Genomic DNA, 20,929 nt, shown 5'->3' with positions numbered 1-20,929 from the left:
GTCATTTTTTAAGTTGGTTTCTTTGACAGAAGATGTGCTTTGCAAGAACAAGGATGACGTACAAGAAGAAACAGTAAACAAATTAATGAGCAGAACTTATTGTCTAAATATTAATTGGATTTAAAAGTTTTAAAGTAGTTATGAGCCAAAATTCCAGTCATAACAATGTGGTAGGTATGGTATTTTGGGGCAGGGAAGCACTCAGCAAGAGGAAGTGAAAACATGCCAAGGATTTTGGAACCCTGTCTTTTCAAGGGGGAGATACAGATATTGATTACCTCTAGATATTATTAGAAAAATAATGTTTATATGTGTAACAATTTAAAGGTAGCCACATAGAAGAGTAAAAGTTGAGTAGAGGGGGAATTCCCTGGTGGTCCAGTGGTTAAGACTCCGCCCTTCCACTGCAGGGGACATGGGTTCCATCCCTGGTCAGGGAACTAAGATCCTGCACTCCACGTGGTGTGGCCAAAAACCAAAAACAAACAAAAGAGAGTAGAAAAAAACTGAGTGAAGAAATGATCAATCCAGTGGAAGTCAGGAATATGGCAATGGGGAGATAAAAAGGAGAAAATACATTAAGTAGAATGCTCAAAATTTATTTTATAAATTACCATAAAGAAAATGGGTTAAATGCACTACTTTTTAAAAATTAATTTTTATTGTAGTATAGTTGCTTTACAATGTTATCTTAGCCTTCACCGCACAACAAAATGAATCAGCCATACACATACAGATAGATATCCCCTCCCTTTTGGACTTCCCTCCCATGTAGGTTACCGCAGTAAATACACTACTTTTAAAAAAGCTCAGCTTGGATTAAAATTACACACACATACCAAAATCTAGCCATATGATAGTTACAGGAGACACATGTAAAACAACATAAAAGACCTAAATATTAAATAGAAAAAGATACGGCAGGCAAATAGTAGCCAAAAGTCATCTAGAGTAACAATTTAATACCAAAGTGTTATATATAGAGGAAAAATTTTTTAAGAGGAAATTTCAGTTGTAAAAAGGAAGACTCCATCTGCCATGCAAATAATCTCAACCCTATTCCTATTAGGCAAATACAAAACAACAAGATACTATTTCACTTAGATGGCCTAAAATATCAAGTACTGTCAAAGATATGGAGAAAATGGTATTCTGTCACACCACTTGAGAAAGGGTTGGGTGTATTTTTTTTTTTTCTTAAAAAAATTTTTTTTTTCCTTTTTTTTGAGGGTTGGGTGTATTGACCCCTGGTCATTTGGAAGAGCAATTTGGCAGTATCTAATAAAATTGAAAATGTGCCTATTTTTATAATCCAATGATTACACTTCTAGGTATACTGAGAAGCTTTCACACTTGTGCAAGGATGTTCATGGGAGCATTGTTTGTAACAGCAAAAAATAAATCCAAGGGTAACAGTCTAAGTGTTCATTAATAGTGGAATGCATGAATAAATGTGGAATAGTCACACAGTGGAATTTATGCTGTTAATAGGAATAAACTAGCTCTTATATGCAGCTCATTGAACAATGAATGAAAAAAGCAAGATGCAGATTAATATGCTTGATATGCTACCATTATATAAATAAAAAATGATTGTTCGCACAAGGCAATACTATATATCAGTTACTGATATCTATCTATCTGTCTCTTTATCTACGTAAACTGAATGGAAAAGTTTTTGCTCTGCATAGGAGAGATGGGACTAAGAATGGAGCTTAAAAGGGACATTAGCTATCTCTCTTTAATGTTTTATTCCCTAAAACAATGCATCACATTCGACACATTTATAATTATTAATTCTGAGTGGTAGGAATGTAAGAGTTTGTTTTATAATTCCTACTACTTTTCTCTGCTTTTTTCCTCAGAAATTAACAACAACAGCAAAAAGAAAGTAAAATTCAAGAAATGGTTGAACTTCCGTAAATATTTCTTCATTGGAAGAGCTATTATTTCCCAGACACTTCAAAGTTAAGAAAAAGGACATTAAAAACATTAAAAAATTGAAATCATTGTATATTTTACCACATGTTTTATTTTTGGATACTTAACATCTTACTATGGATAGAGAAAGAAATTGAAGTTAATACTGATAAACTTTCTGTCTTCTCTCCCCACCCGTTTTTGATGTTATTATTTGTCAAGGTTTATGACATTTACTTTTTGTCCTGTTCAGTCTTAGTTCTATATTTAAATAGAATTACTGCTTACTGTCAGCAGTGCCTTCCCATTATTGAGTTCATTGTTTTAATCCATAGAATTTTTTTAAAACCACTAATTTTAAAAAATATTTATTTATTTGGTTGGGTTGGGTCTTTGTTGCTGCACATGGGCTTTCTCTAGTTGCATCAAGCAGGGGCTACTCTTTGTTGTGGTGCACGGGCTTCTCACTGCGGTGGCTTCTCTTGTTGGCGGAGCACGGGCTCTAGGTGCGCGGGCTTCAGCAGTTGTCACTCATGGGCTCTAGAGCACAAGTTCAGTAGTTGTGGCGCACGGGCTTAGTTGCTCTGCGGCATGTGGGATCCTCCTGGACCAGTGCTCGAACCTGTGTCCCCTGCATTGGCAGGTGGATTCTTAACCATTGTGCCACCAGGGAAGTCCCTAATCCATGGATTTTTGTCAATATTTTTTTTCCTAGAAAAGCACTTTGTCCTGTATTCCCTGATATTTTTCAGGTTGAGAATATCTGTCTGTTTCTCTTATATTTAACAATATTCTTGGGCCACGTTTTTCTTTCTCAAATTTGTGGCAGTATTTCACTGTTTTCTGGCATTGAATCTTGCCTTAGAGACATCTGAGATAAGACTGATTCTCACTCCACTTCACCCCTTTTAGTCGACTTGCTTTGTCTGTCTGGTTGTTCAAAGACTTCTTTGATGTTTAGTGACTCAACTGGGGTAGAGATCGGTGTCATCATTCTGTGTCTTTTTTTGTTTTTCCTTCTTGGAACATGGTTTGTTCCATCTGTAACTACTTTCTTCATTTGTAAAAGAGAAATTTTCAAAAATTACTTCTTTGAATGATTTTCCCATTTTATTTGTTAGGTTCCTTACCTCAGGGACATCAGTTATCTTTTTGGTAGATGCCTTTGTTCTTCATGTCTGTTATTATCTGTATAGTGTAGGAATTCCCCAAAGTCTGTAAACTAACATAAATTACTGTCATGGGACAGTGATATTAGGATGGTTTGGCAGAAGCAAACCCAACCCAGGTCTCCTAGGAATAAGGAAGATAAAACCCTGCTGAAGATGAGCTCACAATCCAAAATTACAAACACATGAGGAGACAATCCTCCAGGAGGGAGAGTCAGCAGACACAACAACCTGTAGGGTTAGATCCCCAAGAACATCAAATAATTATCAGATACAGATTATAGACTGGTTTAAATGATTAAGAACATGAAAGAAGGAACCCAAAGAATAATAATACAATACTTTGAAAAAAGGACCAAATAAATCTAGTAGAAATGGAAATATATATTTCAAATTTCATTAAAATTAAAGTTTAGCGTATGGACTAAATAGCAGATTAGAAGCAGCTGATGATATAATCAGTGAACTATTAAATAATTTCTACAAATTACCTAGAATGTAGCACAGAGAGATGAGGAGATGGAATAGATAAGAAATATTGTGAAAAGCAGATAGTCTAACAGCACTGTCCAATAGAAATATAATGTGAGATAAGTATATAGTTTTAAAATTCATAGTACCAACATTAAAGAAAGTAAAAAGAAACGGGTGAGATTAATTTGAAATATAATTTTGACATATAATCAGTATAAAAATTGTGAATGAGGGCTTCCCTGGTGGCGCAGTGGTTGAGAGTCTGCCTGCTAATGCAGGGGACACGGGTTCGTGCCCCGGTCCGGGAAGATCCCACGTGCCACGGAGCGGCTGGGCCTGTGAGCCATGGCCGCTGAGCCTGTGCTCCGCAACGGGAGAGGCCACAGCAGTGAGAGGCCCGCGTACCGCAAAAAAAAAAATTGTGAATGAGATACTTTACTTTTTTTCCATACTGTCTTTAATAATATCCAGTGTGTACTGATAGTTTGCATTTGTACCACAGCTCAGATTGGACTAGCCACATTTCAAGTGCTCACTAGCCACATGTTGCTAGTGACTACTGTGTTGGACAATGTAGATCTAACTTATGTCTAAAAAGATTTCCAGAGAGAAGAGAGGTAGAGGAGGCAGTATGTGAAGAGATAATGGTTGAGAAATTTCCAGGATTCATGTAAGGCATGAATCCTCAGAAAGTCTTCATCAGAGTGTAAATACTTTGTAGTGAACCTGTAGAGAGCCTAGGACAGAAGAGATATTAAAATTAACCAGAGAAAAGACAGATTACCTATGAAGGAACTTCAGTTACACTGAGAAGAGTCATCTTTAATATCTTTGAAATGCTGAGTAAAAATAAGTGTCAGTGTAGGAACTTTGTACCCACTGGAACGATCAATTAAGAGTGAGAGTAAAATAAAGACATTTCAATCAAAGACAAAGTTTATCACTGACAGACTTTCACTGAAGGAGAACCATAATAAAACACAAATACAGCAAGGTATTGGAGGTCTGGGGAGAGGTGGCAGTGTGAGAGAGAAGGATTTCCAAAGAGGGGTGAAAAGATAATAATGACATACTTTGTGTATTCTTTTGTTTTTCCTCTCTCTTTCTCTCTCTATAGCTCCAATGGCAGGGAATGTGTAGAGTTGAGGGATCAGTACTAGCTTAGAATTCTTAACCGTAGCTTCCTGTCTGCTGCATAGAGTATAGGCACAGAAGAAAGAGGAGGAGTATATACTCTCGTATTAGCAGGATAGTACATTGTAGCATTTCCCTATTTGCTCAACTATGGGATACAGAGAAAGCTCAGTGAAAAATTAACAAGTATAGAGAGGAAAGAAATAGCTTTGGACTATAGGTAGCATGAGGGGATACTAGGGCTTTGTAGTGTGTTTGGGAGTTGTCTTGAGACAGAAAGAAGCTTGACAGAGAGGGAAAAGAGGCCAGACCAAGGGTGAGGAAGTCTAAGATGGGAAACAGAACTGACAGTTGTTTGCCCTCTATTGCTATAAAAATCACCAATTAGATTTGTTTAGCCCTCCAAGTAGGCTCTCTGAGGAAGGGGTGTAGTGTGTGCCACACCTAATTTATTCAGCAACTTGATGATTATTTTAATGGTAGCCATTTAATGAGCACTTATATGTGTCAGTCATAGTGGTGGAGTGTTCCACTGTCTGAAAATATAATCTTCAAATACTTCTGTGAAGTAGATTTTTTTATTGCGGTAAAGCATACATAATAAAATTTACAATTTTAACCATTTTAAAGTGTACAGTTCTGTGATATTAAGCACATTCACATTGTTGTGCAACCATAAAGTGAAGTAGATTTTTAAAATAATTTTAATGATGACCAAACTCAGAGAGTTTAAGTAATTCGACAATTAGTTGGTAGTAAAGATTTGTGCTCCATGTTTGTCCGACTTCAAATTCCGTACTCTTCTTCTACAGCATGTAGTGCCTTTGCCAGGAGTAACTTGAAAGTCATCTTTAAAGATTATAAATCTAGGGCAGGAACCTAAAGGACTAACTGGGTCTTCCAATTAGAGATGTGATTCTGGAATAAAAAGAATGATAAGGAAAGGTAGATGGCTGTCTACACAGTGGTATTAAAATCAGGATTTGGTTTTCTAGCCCAAATAGTCATTTGCTTATTGTACATATTCCTGACTTTTTCCATGTCCACATGGAAAAAGTTATTTAAATTGACCCACTTTGTTTTTCGTTGTACTTTTATGTCTCTACCTTCAATGGAAAACCAGTAGTATTATTGGCCATAACTAGAATGTATCCATAAAAACAAAAACAAGGAAATCTAAACTCCATCTAGATACTGTTGCCTCCTCTCACTTCGTTAGAAAGAAAGATAAAGGAATATCTTTAATAGAGAGCCATTAAAAACATAATGACACCTCACTGGACCTTTCTTCTTCACATAATAATAAGGATTGGAAGATATTTGGAAAGGAAATGTCACAGTATTTCAAGAATGGGGAATATGGTGTGGGTGGAGCTCATGGGAGAAGAACTGGAAAGTAGAAAGTTGTTAGGAACTGAGGTGGCCTTCTATGGAGGCATTTGGATTTCCTTCCATGATATTCCTGCTTCTCTCCACTCATCTACTGAGTTTTCTCTCTACCAACTTGGCTCTCGTTGGTTCCAAGTGACAGATTTTGATTTCCATTCCCTTGGCTAACTGGCTCAGGGTCTCAATTCCCCAGTTCCTGAAGGAGGAATTGTATTGGTCCAGCTAATCATTTCAGGCCAGTCCCTATATGCCCTAGGTCACTGGTTAATCTGTGACAGCCCTTTCACAGTCACCCTAATGCAGTCAGCAATGGCTCAAGTGAATAGTCACATAGTGTAGGACGTGGACATTAAGGGCAGCAGAAGATTGTGGAAGGACAGATTCTAGCACTCATCACCCAACAAATATTTATTGAGTGGTTGCCCTTTGTGCAAGCTGCTATTGTAGGAGTTGGGACTATAACTGGACAAGATTGATGAGGTCCCTGAAGCTTTGTGGAGGGAGATGAGATTTAAACAGGTGAAATAATAAAATCACAGACTGTGTTATGTCCTAGGTAGAAAGTAAAACAGAGTGCTATCATGGTTACTGGATTGAAAGTATAGGTGCTGATTCTCTCTTGTTGAAAGCATTTGTGGGTTCTTTGGCAGCTCCGCTGGTGGACCTTACAATCCCTGTTCAGTGAATGCTTCCTGAAGTCCATCATTCCAGCCTTTAATTATAGGTCTCCTCACTCTGGCAGATGGCCCTACTGAGTAGGTCCTTTCAAGATCGTCCTGGGTAATCTACTTTTGCACTTGGCCCATGTCAAACACAGGTAGTGGAGGCTGCCTCACTGCTGCCCTTTCTCCTTGTCCTGTTGTGGGGTGTATCAACCAACTTCACTAATTTAGAATTCTGCAGTCCAAAAGTGGGTGACTCTTTTCATGAATGTGCACGAAGGCCCCAAACTCCCGGAGAAACATACCTGGTTCACCTCCAACTCTCACAATGGTGGTTGTGCAGAGATGAACTTAAAATTTCCTACAGTCAGCAAGACTCACCAGCTTGGGAGAGAAGTTTGGCAGACTCCCCTAGTCTTTTGTAGTACCCCCTTTTTGTAGTGAGGTAAGCACTCTGTCCTATGATTTCTTCTAATGAATTCCTTTAGAATTTTTATGTCTCCCTGCTGTAGGCTGGGAGTGGATGAAGGTTACACGACTGGCCTAGTCACTTTTTAGCAAGTTCTTTGGGGCTGTAACTGGTAACGCTTGTTTAGAAGGTGGGGATACATATGGCCTGTTGGTCTCAGCTTTGGAATTTTACAGCCCATTAACATTCTGGTACAATATTAATTGCGTACCAAATTGAGAAGAGAGGAATGCCTTTTTTGAGCAAAGAAAGGCCCAGTTTTAGGAGACATTTAGAAGCCATTCTATCCAATTCCCCAATCAATGTCATGAATCCTGTTTACAACTTGATGAGATGTTATCCAGTTTTCATTTGAACACATCCAGGAACTAGGAACCCATTCCTTAACTCTCAGATCTCAGTGCTGTCAATTATCATACGAGCTTCACCAAATCATTTAAAACCCCCTGTTTCCTCATCTATGAATGGAGTGTAAATAATATATTCTTCACAGAACATTGCTGGTAAAGTAAAAGGAAATAGACATATAAATTGCCTAACCCAGACACAGAGGAGTGCAAAGTTGGTTCCCTTTACAGGTTCCATTAGGGGACAACATATTGGTTTTTTTTGTGGCTGGGAGATGCGGCATGCATTATCTTAGTTCCCCGACCAGGGATTGAACCCATGCCCCCTGCATTGGAAGGGTGTTGTCCTAACCACTGGACCACCAGGGAAGTCCCAGCATATTGCATTTTTGGATTGTCTTCACCTGCAGGAAGATCTTCCTCATACTGCACTGCCTGTATACGTTTTAGTTCTCCTTTAAGTTCAACCCTCAGTGGGCACATAGAATGTCTTTTTTTCCCTTCTACTTGACAGCTTTTCAGATATCTGTGATTTTAGTTGAAGGCACAGGAGACATTGGAAGGAAAAATCCGTTTTTTCTTTATTGATCTGGGGAGTTGGAGTAGCTGTTAGATTTCTATGTGACCCCCCAAGAGGGATGGAGTGAATGGGGGCAAAGATGATATTTTACTTTCTAACATCAGTTTTCTCTAACACTGGTGCGTTTAATCACAGCCTGGGCAGGATTCTGTAGGATCGTGGCCTGGAAAGTGTGTGTGTGTGTGTGTGTGCGCGCGCGCGCGCGAGCGCGCGCGAGTCCCACGTGTTGCCGGACACTTGAACGCATTTGAATGGTGCTATTCTTTGTCTGCCACATAGCGAACACTTTATACGATCATTTATTGCCGTGAATGAATAGCTGAATGTGGAAGCTACAAAGAAAGCTAAACAGCTTTCACTGGATACCCACCGGGTGCTCAGATACTCCGTCAAGGGCGAGCGAGGGGAGTCGGGGTTAAGAGGCCTCTTTTAGGGTGGGTGGGGATTAGTCTCGGGCTCCTATTGCTAGACACCGCCTCTTTTATTCGTGGGTAGCCGCTGGGTGGTGCTGGAGAGCCTCGCTGGTGGGCGGCAAGCTCCCCAGCTCTCATCCACACCCCTACATCCCTCCTTCCCCGCCCCGCGGAGAGACTACAACTCCCGTGGTGCTCTGGGAATGGAGGAGGCGGGGCAAATGAGGGGAGAGGGGAGAGCCGCGAGGGTGGGCCTTCCGGGCGTGTGTTTCCGGCGTCGGCGGCCTCGGCCGGGGACTGTGTGAGAGCGGTAAGATGGCGGCTGCGGCGGTGGTGGAGTTCCAGAGAGCCCAGTCTCTACTCAGCACCGACCGGGAGGCCTCAATCGACATCCTCCACTCCATCGGTAAAGGTCGCCGCGCCCCCTCTCCGGCCCCACCGGCCCAGCTCGGCCTGTGTCGGTCCACGACGGCGGAGTGGGGCCAGGCTAGCCGGCTCTGGTGCTGCTGACTCACTGTGTGTGAGGGGGGCCGGGCCGGGGGCTCAGGCCGCTCGGAGCTCCCTGGGGCTTCCTGGTCCCCACCCCGGTGGGAAGCCCCGAGGCAACCCCGGCGTCCACTCGCCGGCTGCTGACTCACGGTGGGCTTGGCGCGGTGTGGGAGAGTGGGCCGAGCCGGGGCCCCACCACTACCCAGCCTTGTCTCCCGCTCTGGCCCGTGCGGGCTGGCCCGGGACCGCGAGCGGTGCTGGCCGGTGGGCTGGTCGCGAAGTGGGCTGAGCGCCTCGAGTTGAGGGCCTTGGCGAAACCCGCTCTGGACAGGCATTTCCCGCCGTTGTTCTCAGCCCAGCCTGCTCGGGTGGGAGCGCGAGCGCAAGCGCTCGTTCTTCTCTTGGAGTTTCCTTCCCCGGGACGCTGGGAGCTGCTACTTCTCGCAGCCCCTCCGCGGAAGGCTCCACTTCAGGGGGTCTCTTTCTGAGTGTGGTTTGAAATACCGAGGGGACACACACCTCGGATTGGTATTTGGTTTGGGGAAGTGACCGAGACGTTCCTTTGCCCCCCTTGTAGGGTGTAAGAGCTAGGTGTTAGCGTGGGACCGCCCGGCCAGAGGATGTGACTAATCGTCCTAGTCTGCCGTAGAGGGTGGAAGAGAGTTCGGGGAGTTAGTTGTCAGCCGCGGAGTTCTGGGAACTCTTTGGAACCGACCGGCTGCACGTTGCTGGAGAAAATCAAAGAAAAACATGTTAGCACTGTAGTATGATTGCCTAACACCTTGCACACGACTGGAAAATTGAAATGGGAGCCGGAGCCCGTCGCTTCCGACAGTTTTCTGCTGGGATTCAGGTGTGACCAGAAATAAATTTATGATGACAGAGAGGGCGTTTAATGTTCAGCCATCAAGGGTTCAGTTAGGGCATGGGCTAGCTCTTCAATGCACATGTAGTGTGATCTATTTTAATGTAGCTTGAGAAGATTCGGGTTGAATCAACAAGTAGTTTGCACGTGTACGTGGGACCTCAAGGCTGTTGGCTTTTACGTCGACTCATTAGTCCGTTGAATTTTGGTACTCCCGACTTTCCTGGAGGAAGGATCTTGATGTCTTTATCTTTGGGGTTACTAGAAAAAGGGAGGGGAGTGGGGGGTTAAGATGCATCAGTGAATGGATGATATTGGTAAATAAAGGGTGTTTCCTTTTGAAGTTCTCACCTTGACTTAAGTCAGTTATAGTTAAGAACCAGAGTCATTTTCAACGTGTATTTTCTTCCTGTGAATACACACTAATATTTAGAACTAATGTGAGAAGCATGGATTTTATTTTATTTTTTGTGCCTGTTGCCTAATATAAAGTGCGAATTATGGTAAACATTACAATTAGAGTATCTCTTGCTTGCCCACTATGTTAGGAGGGAGTTCCCTTGAAAACTTTCCTGTCAGAACAAGCTTGAGTCATGATGGTTGACAGCCTTACTTTTTCCGGACTCCATCATGGAGTATCAAAATCTTGGTTTTTGTCAAGTCATGATGCTTTGTGAGAGACGTGATAACTAGTGATGATTGCTAAAATTATCACTGCAAACTTGAAGAGGCTGTCCAGTGTTTGAGTGGTAGAATAGTTATTAACAGTTGGAAGTGGGACACATAGCACAAAGTTATTTTAACAGGTCCTGAATCCCTTAAAGTAGCATTCTCTCCTAAGGATCACACTGGAGCTCTGACAGGGTTATGTTTCCTGAATGGCTTTGTGGAATTATTTATCCCTAACACACCCATCAGCTGAGGCCCTCCACAGGCCTAAAGTTTATTGAAAGACTTTTGACTTTATAGTTATCAGTAACTTGGTCATTTGATTTTAGTTTGTGGCAGGTAAATGCACAGACAGGCTTGTTTAATATTTTCACATAACATAGTTCCTGGCATGGGGCTTACCACCACAACTGGAAGAACTTGCTTGAATTTTGCATTAACCAAGTGACAGCAACAGAAATCTCAGTGTATGTGGGTAAGGGAAATTCTAATTGGTAGAATGAAAAGGCACATTTAAAATCAAAAGAGAGGGATCTATTCTTATGATATACATGGGACATGTGCTGCGTGATCATTTTACTTTTTCTTGTTTAGAGTTTTTTTTTTAAAGCTCTCTAGAATTTGTCTTTTGCTAACTGTTTGAGTTTGTAGTTGGTCTTGTGAGGGTGAAATTTCCCTTAGTTTTCATTTTTTGTCAGAATTTTAAGAGAGTTTGCATTTTCCTCTCCCAGTGAAGCGTGACATTCAGGAGAATGATGAGGAGGCAGTGCAGGTCAAAGAGCAGAGCATCCTGGAACTGGGGTCTCTCCTGGCGAAGACTGGACAAGCTGCAGGTAAGTGCTACAAGTGAATTGCTTTCTTTTACCTGAAATGCTGCGTGAAATTTTTTTTTTTTGGTTGGAGTGAGGGAACATAGGAATGCATCCATACAGTTTATTGGTAGTGTAATCCAATTTTATTGCCAACTTGTTGAGCTTTAGCTTTCTATCAGGAAGTTAAGAGACCTTTACACTCACTTCTTTCATTGAAGACTTTTGTTCTGCAGATGAGGGAAAAAAATCCTGTCTCCACTATATTGTGACCTGTGATTTGTTTCTCGTTCGGCTTTTCACTGCATTCCCTTACATGTGGGCAGTAGCAGCCTTCGGTGATTTCATGGAGCTGCTGTGATGTATTTAAGGTGGATAGTGACTCTAGGCCCCTGACTTCAAAATGACTAGGCATTTTGTGTCCAAGGAAGTGGCTTTGCTGTCTGATACACAATGAGTAAGACATTAAATAGAGAGAACCTTCCCAGGATTTCTCCACTGGTACCTAGGGCTTTGTGCCTGTTGTTGCCCAGACATTCTAGTTGTAATTGAACCATTGACTTTGCAAGCTTGAGATGATATTCTGATGATGGGTGTGTCCTTAGAAGCAGAGAGTCTTATTGACAAGGAAGGGCTTTTGACCAGTAAAGTGACAATAGTATTTAGAGAGTAGCCTGCTTAAAGTTAAAATGGATGATTTTTGTCAACTTTAAAGTGAATTTAGGGCTTATCTGATTAGAATGGATTAAACATGGTTGATCTCGTGAATTACTTTCCTCAAAATTATGTTGTTATCCAAAAGGATGATACGTGTAAGTTAGCAAAATTTCTTGAACTTGAAAACAAAGATCTTTTCCAGTTAAGGATGATAACTTATTAATTATTAGGCTCAGTCAATAGAAAGTTGAATAAAGTTGTATGAAATTGGGAGGATGTATTTATATGGATCTTGTACCTTATTTAAAATATCATTAAAAATATCTATAATGAGAAAAACCATTTTTGAGTGCTTATTATGAACTACTTATTGTTTTAAGCCCAAACAGGATTTAGCTTATTGAATCCTCGAAACAACTTGGTAAGGTATATACTATTACCTATTTTATACCTGAGGAAACTGAGCACAGAAAAGTTAAATATCTTATTTAAGGGCACTCAGCTAGTATGGGAGACTCAGAATTTGAATCCATGTAGTCCTATTTCAGAGCTCATGACCTTGAAGTATTTGCTTTCCATAGTTATCCACTTATGAGTTATCAGTGGTAGGTGGTGGTTTTTTCATTTTAGGCTGACTTCTCTCCTATTTAACATGTTTATGGATTCTTTTGCCTGTCAGTTAATGTGAGCTTGGTCCACATGAAATATAATTAATAAGGTAATTTTCCTGAAAGGATTAGAAAACCAGGTGAAATGGTTTTTTTTTTTTTTTTTTTTAATGGCCGCGCTGTATGGCTCTTGAGATCTTAGTTTCCTGAACAGGGATTGAACCTGGGCCCTTGGCAGTGAGAGCCCGGAGTCCTAACCACTGGACTGCCAGGGAATTCCCCAAAATGAATTTTCTGTTGTTGAACGATCCAAATGTCTGTTTTTCTCAAGTAGAATGGATAATTAAAAACAGCATGTAGTATAGTCAGTGTTTCAGAAAATTTGTCCAAAACTGTTACTGCTTTGCTTGAAGTTACTATTTCATGCTTTACTCTCTCCTTATTTCTTGCCCTCCCCTCCCTGTGACCTACCTGAGAAGTTTAGAAGTGTACAGGGAAACTTATTGGAATTTAACAGGTGAATCATAAGAACTTTAAAAAACATTTCCAGGTTACTTATCATTGTTTTCTAAGAAAGACTTTGACAAGTATAGTAAGGAAGTTTTGGGGCCTACATTCATTTACCTATCTTTGCTATTAATAATTGATCAGTTTGTGTTGTTTCCTTTGATTTTTGGGTTCCCTGAGAACAGAAGATATTTCTGTTCCATTGATTTCCAATTTTGTTTTGTTATGCATTTAATATAGGGCTAGCACTGTGCTAAGTACTCTACACAAAAAGTTTAAGGTAGGGTCCCTGATGGACATCAGTCACTTGGGAATTAGTGAATAAGACAGTGTCTGGTGCAGAATAGTGATTGAAAGCAGTGGTGTTCGTCATCAGACATGATGCCTAGGCTCAGGATCTGCAGATTTCATAGCCTGAGACTCTTAATGGAGTGTGTTGAGTTCTGTGAGGTTCTGAAAAGGAAGTTCTGGTCACACAGTTGCAAATAATTTCAGTAAGAGTAGAAGGAAGAACTCAATATGATTCTATAAGAATTAAAAATAAAATCAGTGTGAAAATGTAAAGAAACAGAATATAACCAAGAACGACTAAGAAACAGTAATAGACTAAAATGAAAAATGAACTGAGTCTTTGGCAGCTAAGAGGTCATTTGTTTTTCTGTTAGAAGAATAACTTGGAGAAGATACTGTAATGCTAGCTAGTGCTGGAGAGAAGGGCAGACTCCTTAGCTCATGTTTCACTTCTGCCTTTTCCAGGAAGGAAAATGATTTTCAAAAAGAAAAAGATAGAAATAACATCAGAAAGAGAGAATTAAAGCTAAGGTAGGTGAGAGAAGAGAGAGCAGGTAGTCTTTTTTAAATAAGTTCAAGTTTCTAGGTTCTGACAACTTCTGTCTTTTAATATCAAAAGAATAGTTGTAGCAGATATATTTATAGAGCCACTATTATTCTGAGAAAAATCATGGAGGGTGGAGAGGTATAAGGAAACTGAGGATGGGCAAAACATTATTCCACTTTTCAAAAAGATAATGAAAAGAATAAATTCTAGACACTGTAAACTGGTAATCATCAGTAAAGTTCCAGGACAGATTATTTGATAAGTAGGTTTTAAGCACATAAAGCAGTGAGTTTATTAAGAAAAGGTTATTCCAAACTCACCTTGGTTCTCTTTGGTTAGCCTTATCAGACAGCAGATTTGCAGGGTTCCACAGGCAATGGCTTGCTAAGTGTCTTTGTAAATAAAGTTTTGTTGGAACATAGCCATACCCATTTGTTTACATACTGCCCATGACTGCTTCTGTACTACACTGGCTGAGTTGAGTACCTGCCGCTGAGACCATATAGCCCACAAAGCCAAAAATATTTACTGTCTGGTCCTTCACAGAAAAAGTTTGCCAACCCCTGGGATAGGAAGAATGATATAGACAACATAACTGATGTAAGCAGGGTCTTTGAACATTTGCCATGACAAATGGATCATTTGTCGACCTGGAGGGAAGTCTCTAGCATCATGTCATAGGGATCTGTCCTTGTTCTTCTGGTCAGTATCTGGCAGTAGAGCTAAAGCCATATCAGAAGGTGTGCTTATTTTTGTAGATGATTCAGTACAGTAGAGAACAGAATTAAGATTCAGAGTTATTGTCAAAGCCAGCAAGATTAAATTCAGTGTGGAAAGTATAAAGTTATATACTTAAACTACTTTATCAAAACAGAAGAACGTGGGGAATTACCTCTCTATGCAGAAAGACCTTATGGACTCAGTCTGAAAAAAGAGTGCTATTAGCAAAAGCAAAACATGCTTCTTGTGTTACATGTGGCAGTCCAATCAGGAGAATTAAGCCATGACTACTGGTCTGACCCTACATGGAATGTTGATTCAGTTCTGGGGACCACAAGTGGTACATTTGCAAACTAGAGTTAATTCAGAGGAGGGCAACTAAGGTGACAAGGAATCTAGAAACCAGGACATTGGAGGAACAGTTGAAATAGTTAAAGCTGTTTAGCTTGGAGAAAGGGAAAGTTAGGGAGATATGAATGATAGTTACCTTCAAATATTTGAAGCCACGTGGAAAGAGGGTATAGACTCATGTTTCAGAAAAGAACAATTTAGTTTGACCAACACTGGAATCGTCTACTTTCTGAATATTTCTGTCACTAGGGAGTGTTTAGATTTGTTCAAGCATAGAGGGAAATGCTGTTTCAGAAGGGACATTGCACTAGACTGCTTTTAAAAAACTATGATTATATAACATAATTGACGTTTGCATAAATGCAAAAGTAATTTGAGGGAGATAAATCAGTGTAGCCTGGCATTGGCATGGAAGACTCACTAGGACTTCAGCTGGACCTAAAAGGATATCTAAGCTCTACATAGGTCGAAGTGATGGGGAGGGATTCCAGGTGGAAATGCAGCATGAGCAAGGCATGCAAGCAGGCGTGTGTGTTGTCAGTACAGGAGTGAATGGAGTGGCAGAATTGGAAAAAAATCTTAGACGGTGGGATTCACAGGTCAGTACTGGGGAGTGAAGGGAAAGATGAACTTTCCCACTCTGCGTAAAGTTCCTTTTATACCTGACACAGCCTCATGTATCCTCTCACTGCGCAGGCAGATGAGGATTCAAGACCCTGAATTAGCATTCTCAGGAGGGGGAGGCTTGCTTGCCCTGAATTCGAGTTCTCAGGAGGATGAGTCTACAGTTGGAGGCAGTGGCACCAAAGTAATTTTAACCTACATTCCAAAAGAACTTCCTTAGTTGTTTAGTTGACATATTCTCTAATTTTCACGTTTGTTTCTAAAGGTGCTCCCTTAGATTACTGTGCCACCCTTTTTTCTTATATAAGGGGTGGGGGGAACCTCTGTGGTTGACGGCTTTTTTGTCATAGTTTAAGACTTAGGTTTTGCCGATTAATGAGGAATTTTAAAAGGTTATAGTATAACTTTAAGGGACAAACACCCTAACTTTTATGTGAAAAGTTGATTCAGAAGAGTGCCATGGAAATTATATTGGTAAAAGACTAAGCTGGGCGTTACTTCAGGAAGGGAGGAAAAAAGGAACCTGGAATTGAAAAATCTCTGTTTAAGGGGAACTGCTGAGACAGACTTGGTTGGAAATTAGGAAAAAAAAAAAATTTAACTCCTCTAACCTGATAAATTTGGTAGCTGTGGGGAAGTAATTTTGTCTAAGGTGGAAGAGGCATAGCATATTTTGTGTTCTAGAAAACTGTTTTCTGAGAGTGTGAGTACTTTGCTGTACTCATGAGGCAGACAGACATGAGCTTTTCCCAGGACCCTCACAGTAATCCAGAGGCTGAGTGGGGAATGGGATACAGATTTGGTATATGTTGTTAACTTTTTTGCTACTCCATTACCTGCTAAGAATGCTTTAAATTCCTACTAAGTTTCATTTTGACTGATTCCAGACATAATTACTGGTTTTATGATCTTGGGTCATTTTTTAATAGGTATTTTGTCCCTAATATTGATGTGTACTTTTTCCTGTCTGAATTGCCTTCCACGCAGAGCTTGGAGGACTGCTGAAGTATGTGCGACCCTTCTTGAATTCCATCAGCAAGGCTAAAGCAGCTCGTCTGGTCCGATCTCTTCTTGATCTGTTTCTTGATATGGAAGCAGCTACAGGACAGGAGGTAAGCTACTTTAATGACAGAAGGTAGACAATATGGAGCAAAGTGTTGTTTCAGTGAAAGAAATGCCTGCCTGCATTGTGGTACTAATGTGGAAGGGACAACTGGGAGGACAGCGCAGGACTTATCATGTCAGTTTCTCTTTGTTACAGGGCATTTGATACTTTGGGTCTGTTCCATGCTTTGCTTTGTAAGTGGAGATTGTCAGTGGTCCCTGGAATCCTCATTACATCAGGGTCACAAACTGATTCTTGTCTTTGAGGTATTGTATTGCCACACCTTTGTAATGTTTTCTGTGTCTGTGCTACCTTTCATTCTGTGTCACAGAGCTCCTTGTGAGCACTAATTAAGTCTTGTGGCATCCCTTCTTGGCATGTCTTGTACTGCATTTATGCCTTTATTGAGGGGTGAGCATCCATCTGTTTTCATCTTGTGTGTGCAGAAGTGACTGGTATACCTGTACATGTCGTCTGTGAGTTCCGACTAGACCCTGAGCTGCACTGAAGAGTGCCTCTTTGGAATCACTGAGCCTCTTCCCATTCTTCAAAGGTAGCTGTATTGTCTGCAATTCAGGAGAAGATGCTACCAAAGTTAGAATTCATTCTGTAAAAAGTGGCAGATTCAAGCAGGGCGTATGGTGGTTGCTTGAATCTGTTTGTAGGAAGACTGTAGTTGTTGTCTTTTCTGTAGATTTATTGATCAGCACTCACTAGTGCCTGCTATGTGTTAGGCACTGTTATAGATACTGGGGATTCATACAGTTGTTGCTCTAATGAGAATTATATTTTGACGATGAAGGCAGGTAATAAACAAATATATAAAACGTCAGATGGTATAAAGGCAGGGATAGGAATTGGTAGTTGTTTATTTTATATATATTTATAAATATATATATTTATATATATTTTATATATATATATATTTATTTTATATATATATATATATATACACACACACATATATATATATTTCATTGTTTGCCATAGCCTCTGTGGGTGTAAAAGATATGAAGGGGCTTAGTGGCATATTGAGTAAATAATGGGGAACTTCAGAAACCTAGGACATATGGATCTCACTTTAAAATCATGTAAAATGGTTTTACAAAAACCATTTTGTAAAATCTGGTTTCTTGCCTTAATGATTCTTTGAAACCTAGTTTAAACACCATAAACTAACTTCATTGTAGAAAATTCATCTGTAGTGAATTCTTCAAATTCATTTGTTTCTGAGAGAACTGTGTTTTATGACAGTAGATCAAAAATAGATACGTAGATAGCTGCCTTTTGAACCAAAGCATTAAAATTATTTTTATGAATAATTTAAAAGAAAAAGTGATTTTTCTAAGGGGTACTACTCTTATATCTAACCCTAATTTTTTAAAAAATTGTATTTGTTCTCATGAAAAAGTGACACCCCATCTTTTGTTTGAATTAGGATGCCTTGTTCTTTTTTCCTTGGCTACGCCGTGCGGCATGTGGGATCTTAGTTCCCCAACTAGGGGTCGAACCCGCACCCCCTGCATTGGAAGAAGCATGGATGGAGTCTTAACCACTGGACGGCTAAGGAAGTCCCCTAGGATGCCTTAGAATGGGCTGACCAATAAGTATTAGCTTGAAATAGACTAATAAATGTTACTTGGAACATTTTAGGCAGAAAAAACTAATTATCCAAGCTGCTTCTTTGACACTGAAGTCTTGGAATTTGTCCCTTCCCATAAACATAGAGCTGACTCTGGATAGAACTGCAGTTGTTTAATGATCAGTTCTACTCCTTTATCTAAATTATTGAAATCATAATTTAGTGCTCTCCTGTAATTGGCTAGTGGGTTTTACTGGCCTTTGTCATGTATTCCATGTCTGGAGAGGCCCTCCTTTTAACTGTGTGTGTACATTGCTATTGTTCATTGCACGTTACTTTTTTGTCAACTAGAAACCTTTCTTCCTTATCTTAGGGTGAAAGGAAACACTCTCAGGTACTGTGTCATTTTATTGTCAGTGTCATCTTAGTGCTGAGTAAGAGCTGTTGGTTTCTTTTGTTTTTGATGTTTAGTAGTGTAGCTTTTTTTTTTTTTAAAGATTTAATTTTATTTATTTTTGGCTGCGTTGGTTCTTCGTTGCTGTGTGCAGGCTTTCTCTAACTGTGTTGAGCGGTGCTACTCTTCCTTGTGGTGCGTGGGCTTCTCATTGCAGTGGCTTCTCTTGTTGCATAGCACGGGCTCTAGGCGCGCAGGCTTCAGTAGTTGTAGCTCACGGGCTCTAGAGCACAGGCTCAGTAGTTGTGGCGCACGGGCTTAGTTGCTCCGTGGTATGTGGGGTCTTCCCGGACCAGGGATTGAACCTGTGTCCCCTGCATTGGCAGGTGGATTCTTATCCACTGTGCCACCAGGGAAGTCACAGTAGTTTAGCTTTTTATCAAGAGCGAGAGTCTTAATCCACTTAGCAGGTCTTCTTTCAGTAATTTTTGTGGATTATAGGTTATTCAACATGGCAACATCAACATCCAGCCATTTATTAAATTCTGTCAGTGCAGCTTTCTTCAATCTCTGTTCTCCACCTCTTTTTATATTTGTTCTCTATGTACAGCTGCCGTCTAGTTTGGGTTCTAATTCTTCTCTCTTTTTTTTTTGAGGTATTGTTGATATATACAGTGGGTTCTAATTATTTCTTTTTTTGTTGTTTTTTAACATCTTTATTGGAGTATAATTGCTTTACGAATTATTTCTTATTTAGACTACTGCAAAAGCCTCGTACCACCATTTTGAGAGATATCCCCACCAAGTAACCCTCTGAACATTTAATTCCGCTCTCTGTTCACCTGTAACTTGAGCCTTCAGTGACTCTCTGTTGCCTATAGAATTAGGTATTACATGTTTTTCTACAATACAGCTTAGCATGACAGTCTGGTCTCCTAGTACTCTATGAAATGTACCAAACATGCCAGCCTTGTTGGATGCTTGCTGAGCAAGTCCTGTACACTCTTCATGATAGTACCTTTCCCTTCTGTAGTTCCATGTCAGGTACCACCTCCTCTGAAATCTTTCCTTGTTGACGTCACTGTGATCTTAACTCTTCAGTGATCCACATTATATTTTGTACATGTTATATTTTTGATTATGCCTTGTATGATGATTACCTGAACATTTGCTTTATTTTCTTTCCTTTTTAAAATTAAAAAAAATATTTATTTATTTATTTTTGGCTGCTTTGGGTCTTTGTTGCTGCACGCAGGCTTTCTCTAGTTGTGGCGAGCGGGGGCTTCTCTTCATTGTGATGCACGGGCTTCTCATTGCGGTGGCTTCTGTTGTTGCAGAGCATGGGCTCTAGGTGCATGGGCTTCAGTAGTTGTGGCACGCGTGCTCAGTAGTTGTGGCTTGAGGCTATAGAGTACAGGCTCAGTAGTTGTGGAGCATGGGCTCAGTTGTTCCACGGCATGTGGGATCTTCCAGGACCAGGGCTTGAACCTGTGTCCCCTGCATTGGCAGGCGGATTCTTAACCACTGTGCCACCAGGGAAGTCCCTTGCTTTATTTTATTTACTGTAATATAGTCTCATTTGGGTGAAGCCCTATATCCCTTGTAGTACCACAGTGCCTTTCTCATTCCTAATTCATGGCTATTCCTTAACCATGGCTGCCTCTGACCTCACCTACCATATACTTTCTTTACAGCTGTAACACTGGCCTTTTGCCTTAGCTTTAAACTGTTCTAGCTTTGGGGCATTTTTATACATCTGACTTTTTTTTTTTGCCGCGCTGCATTGCTTGTGGGATCTTAGTTCCCTGACCAGGGATCGAACCTGTGCCCCCTGCAATGGAAGCACTGAGTCCTAACCACTGTACCGCCAGGGAAGTCCCGCTCTCAGCCTGATCTTAACACGGCTTTTTTCTTCACATCATTTTCAAGTCTTTGCTTACATCTCATTTCCTCAGAGACCTTCTGTTATCACCTTATCTAAAATACCTGTCTCTGCTTTCTTTGTATTTATTTTACTTATTAACATCCGTTTCCTACTTAGAGTATAAGTTTCATGAGGTTAGGTACTGTGTCCTATTTACTGCTGCATCCTCTGCACTTAGAGTAGTTGGGCCCAGAGAAGCTACATAACTAGTGTTTGTTGAGGGAATGTAT

General features: G+C 40.5%; 1 protein-coding gene across 1 annotated transcript in view; it reads left to right on the top strand.

Moving 5' to 3' along the window:
• Positions 1–8,817: 8,817 nt before the first annotated feature.
• PSMD11 (proteasome 26S subunit, non-ATPase 11) overlaps positions 8,818–20,929 on the top strand; it is a 29,748-nt gene continuing 17,636 nt past the window's right edge. Inside the window, exons 1-3 of the mRNA XM_024736746.1 lie at positions 8,818–8,963; positions 11,312–11,413; positions 16,682–16,806. Of these exons, the coding sequence (XP_024592514.1) occupies positions 8,873–8,963; positions 11,312–11,413; positions 16,682–16,806 (318 nt within the window). The 5' untranslated portion in view covers positions 8,818–8,872. The remainder of the gene's footprint in view (positions 8,964–11,311; positions 11,414–16,681; positions 16,807–20,929) is intronic.

Source organism: Neophocaena asiaeorientalis, unplaced genomic scaffold (genome assembly GCF_003031525.2).
Source record: "Neophocaena asiaeorientalis asiaeorientalis breed wild unplaced genomic scaffold, Neophocaena_asiaeorientalis_V1.1 scaffold129, whole genome shotgun sequence".
Lineage (NCBI taxonomy): Eukaryota > Metazoa > Chordata > Mammalia > Artiodactyla > Phocoenidae > Neophocaena > Neophocaena asiaeorientalis.
The sequence above is the reverse complement of the archived record's forward strand: the minus strand, read 5'-3'. Positions and strand labels throughout refer to the sequence as shown.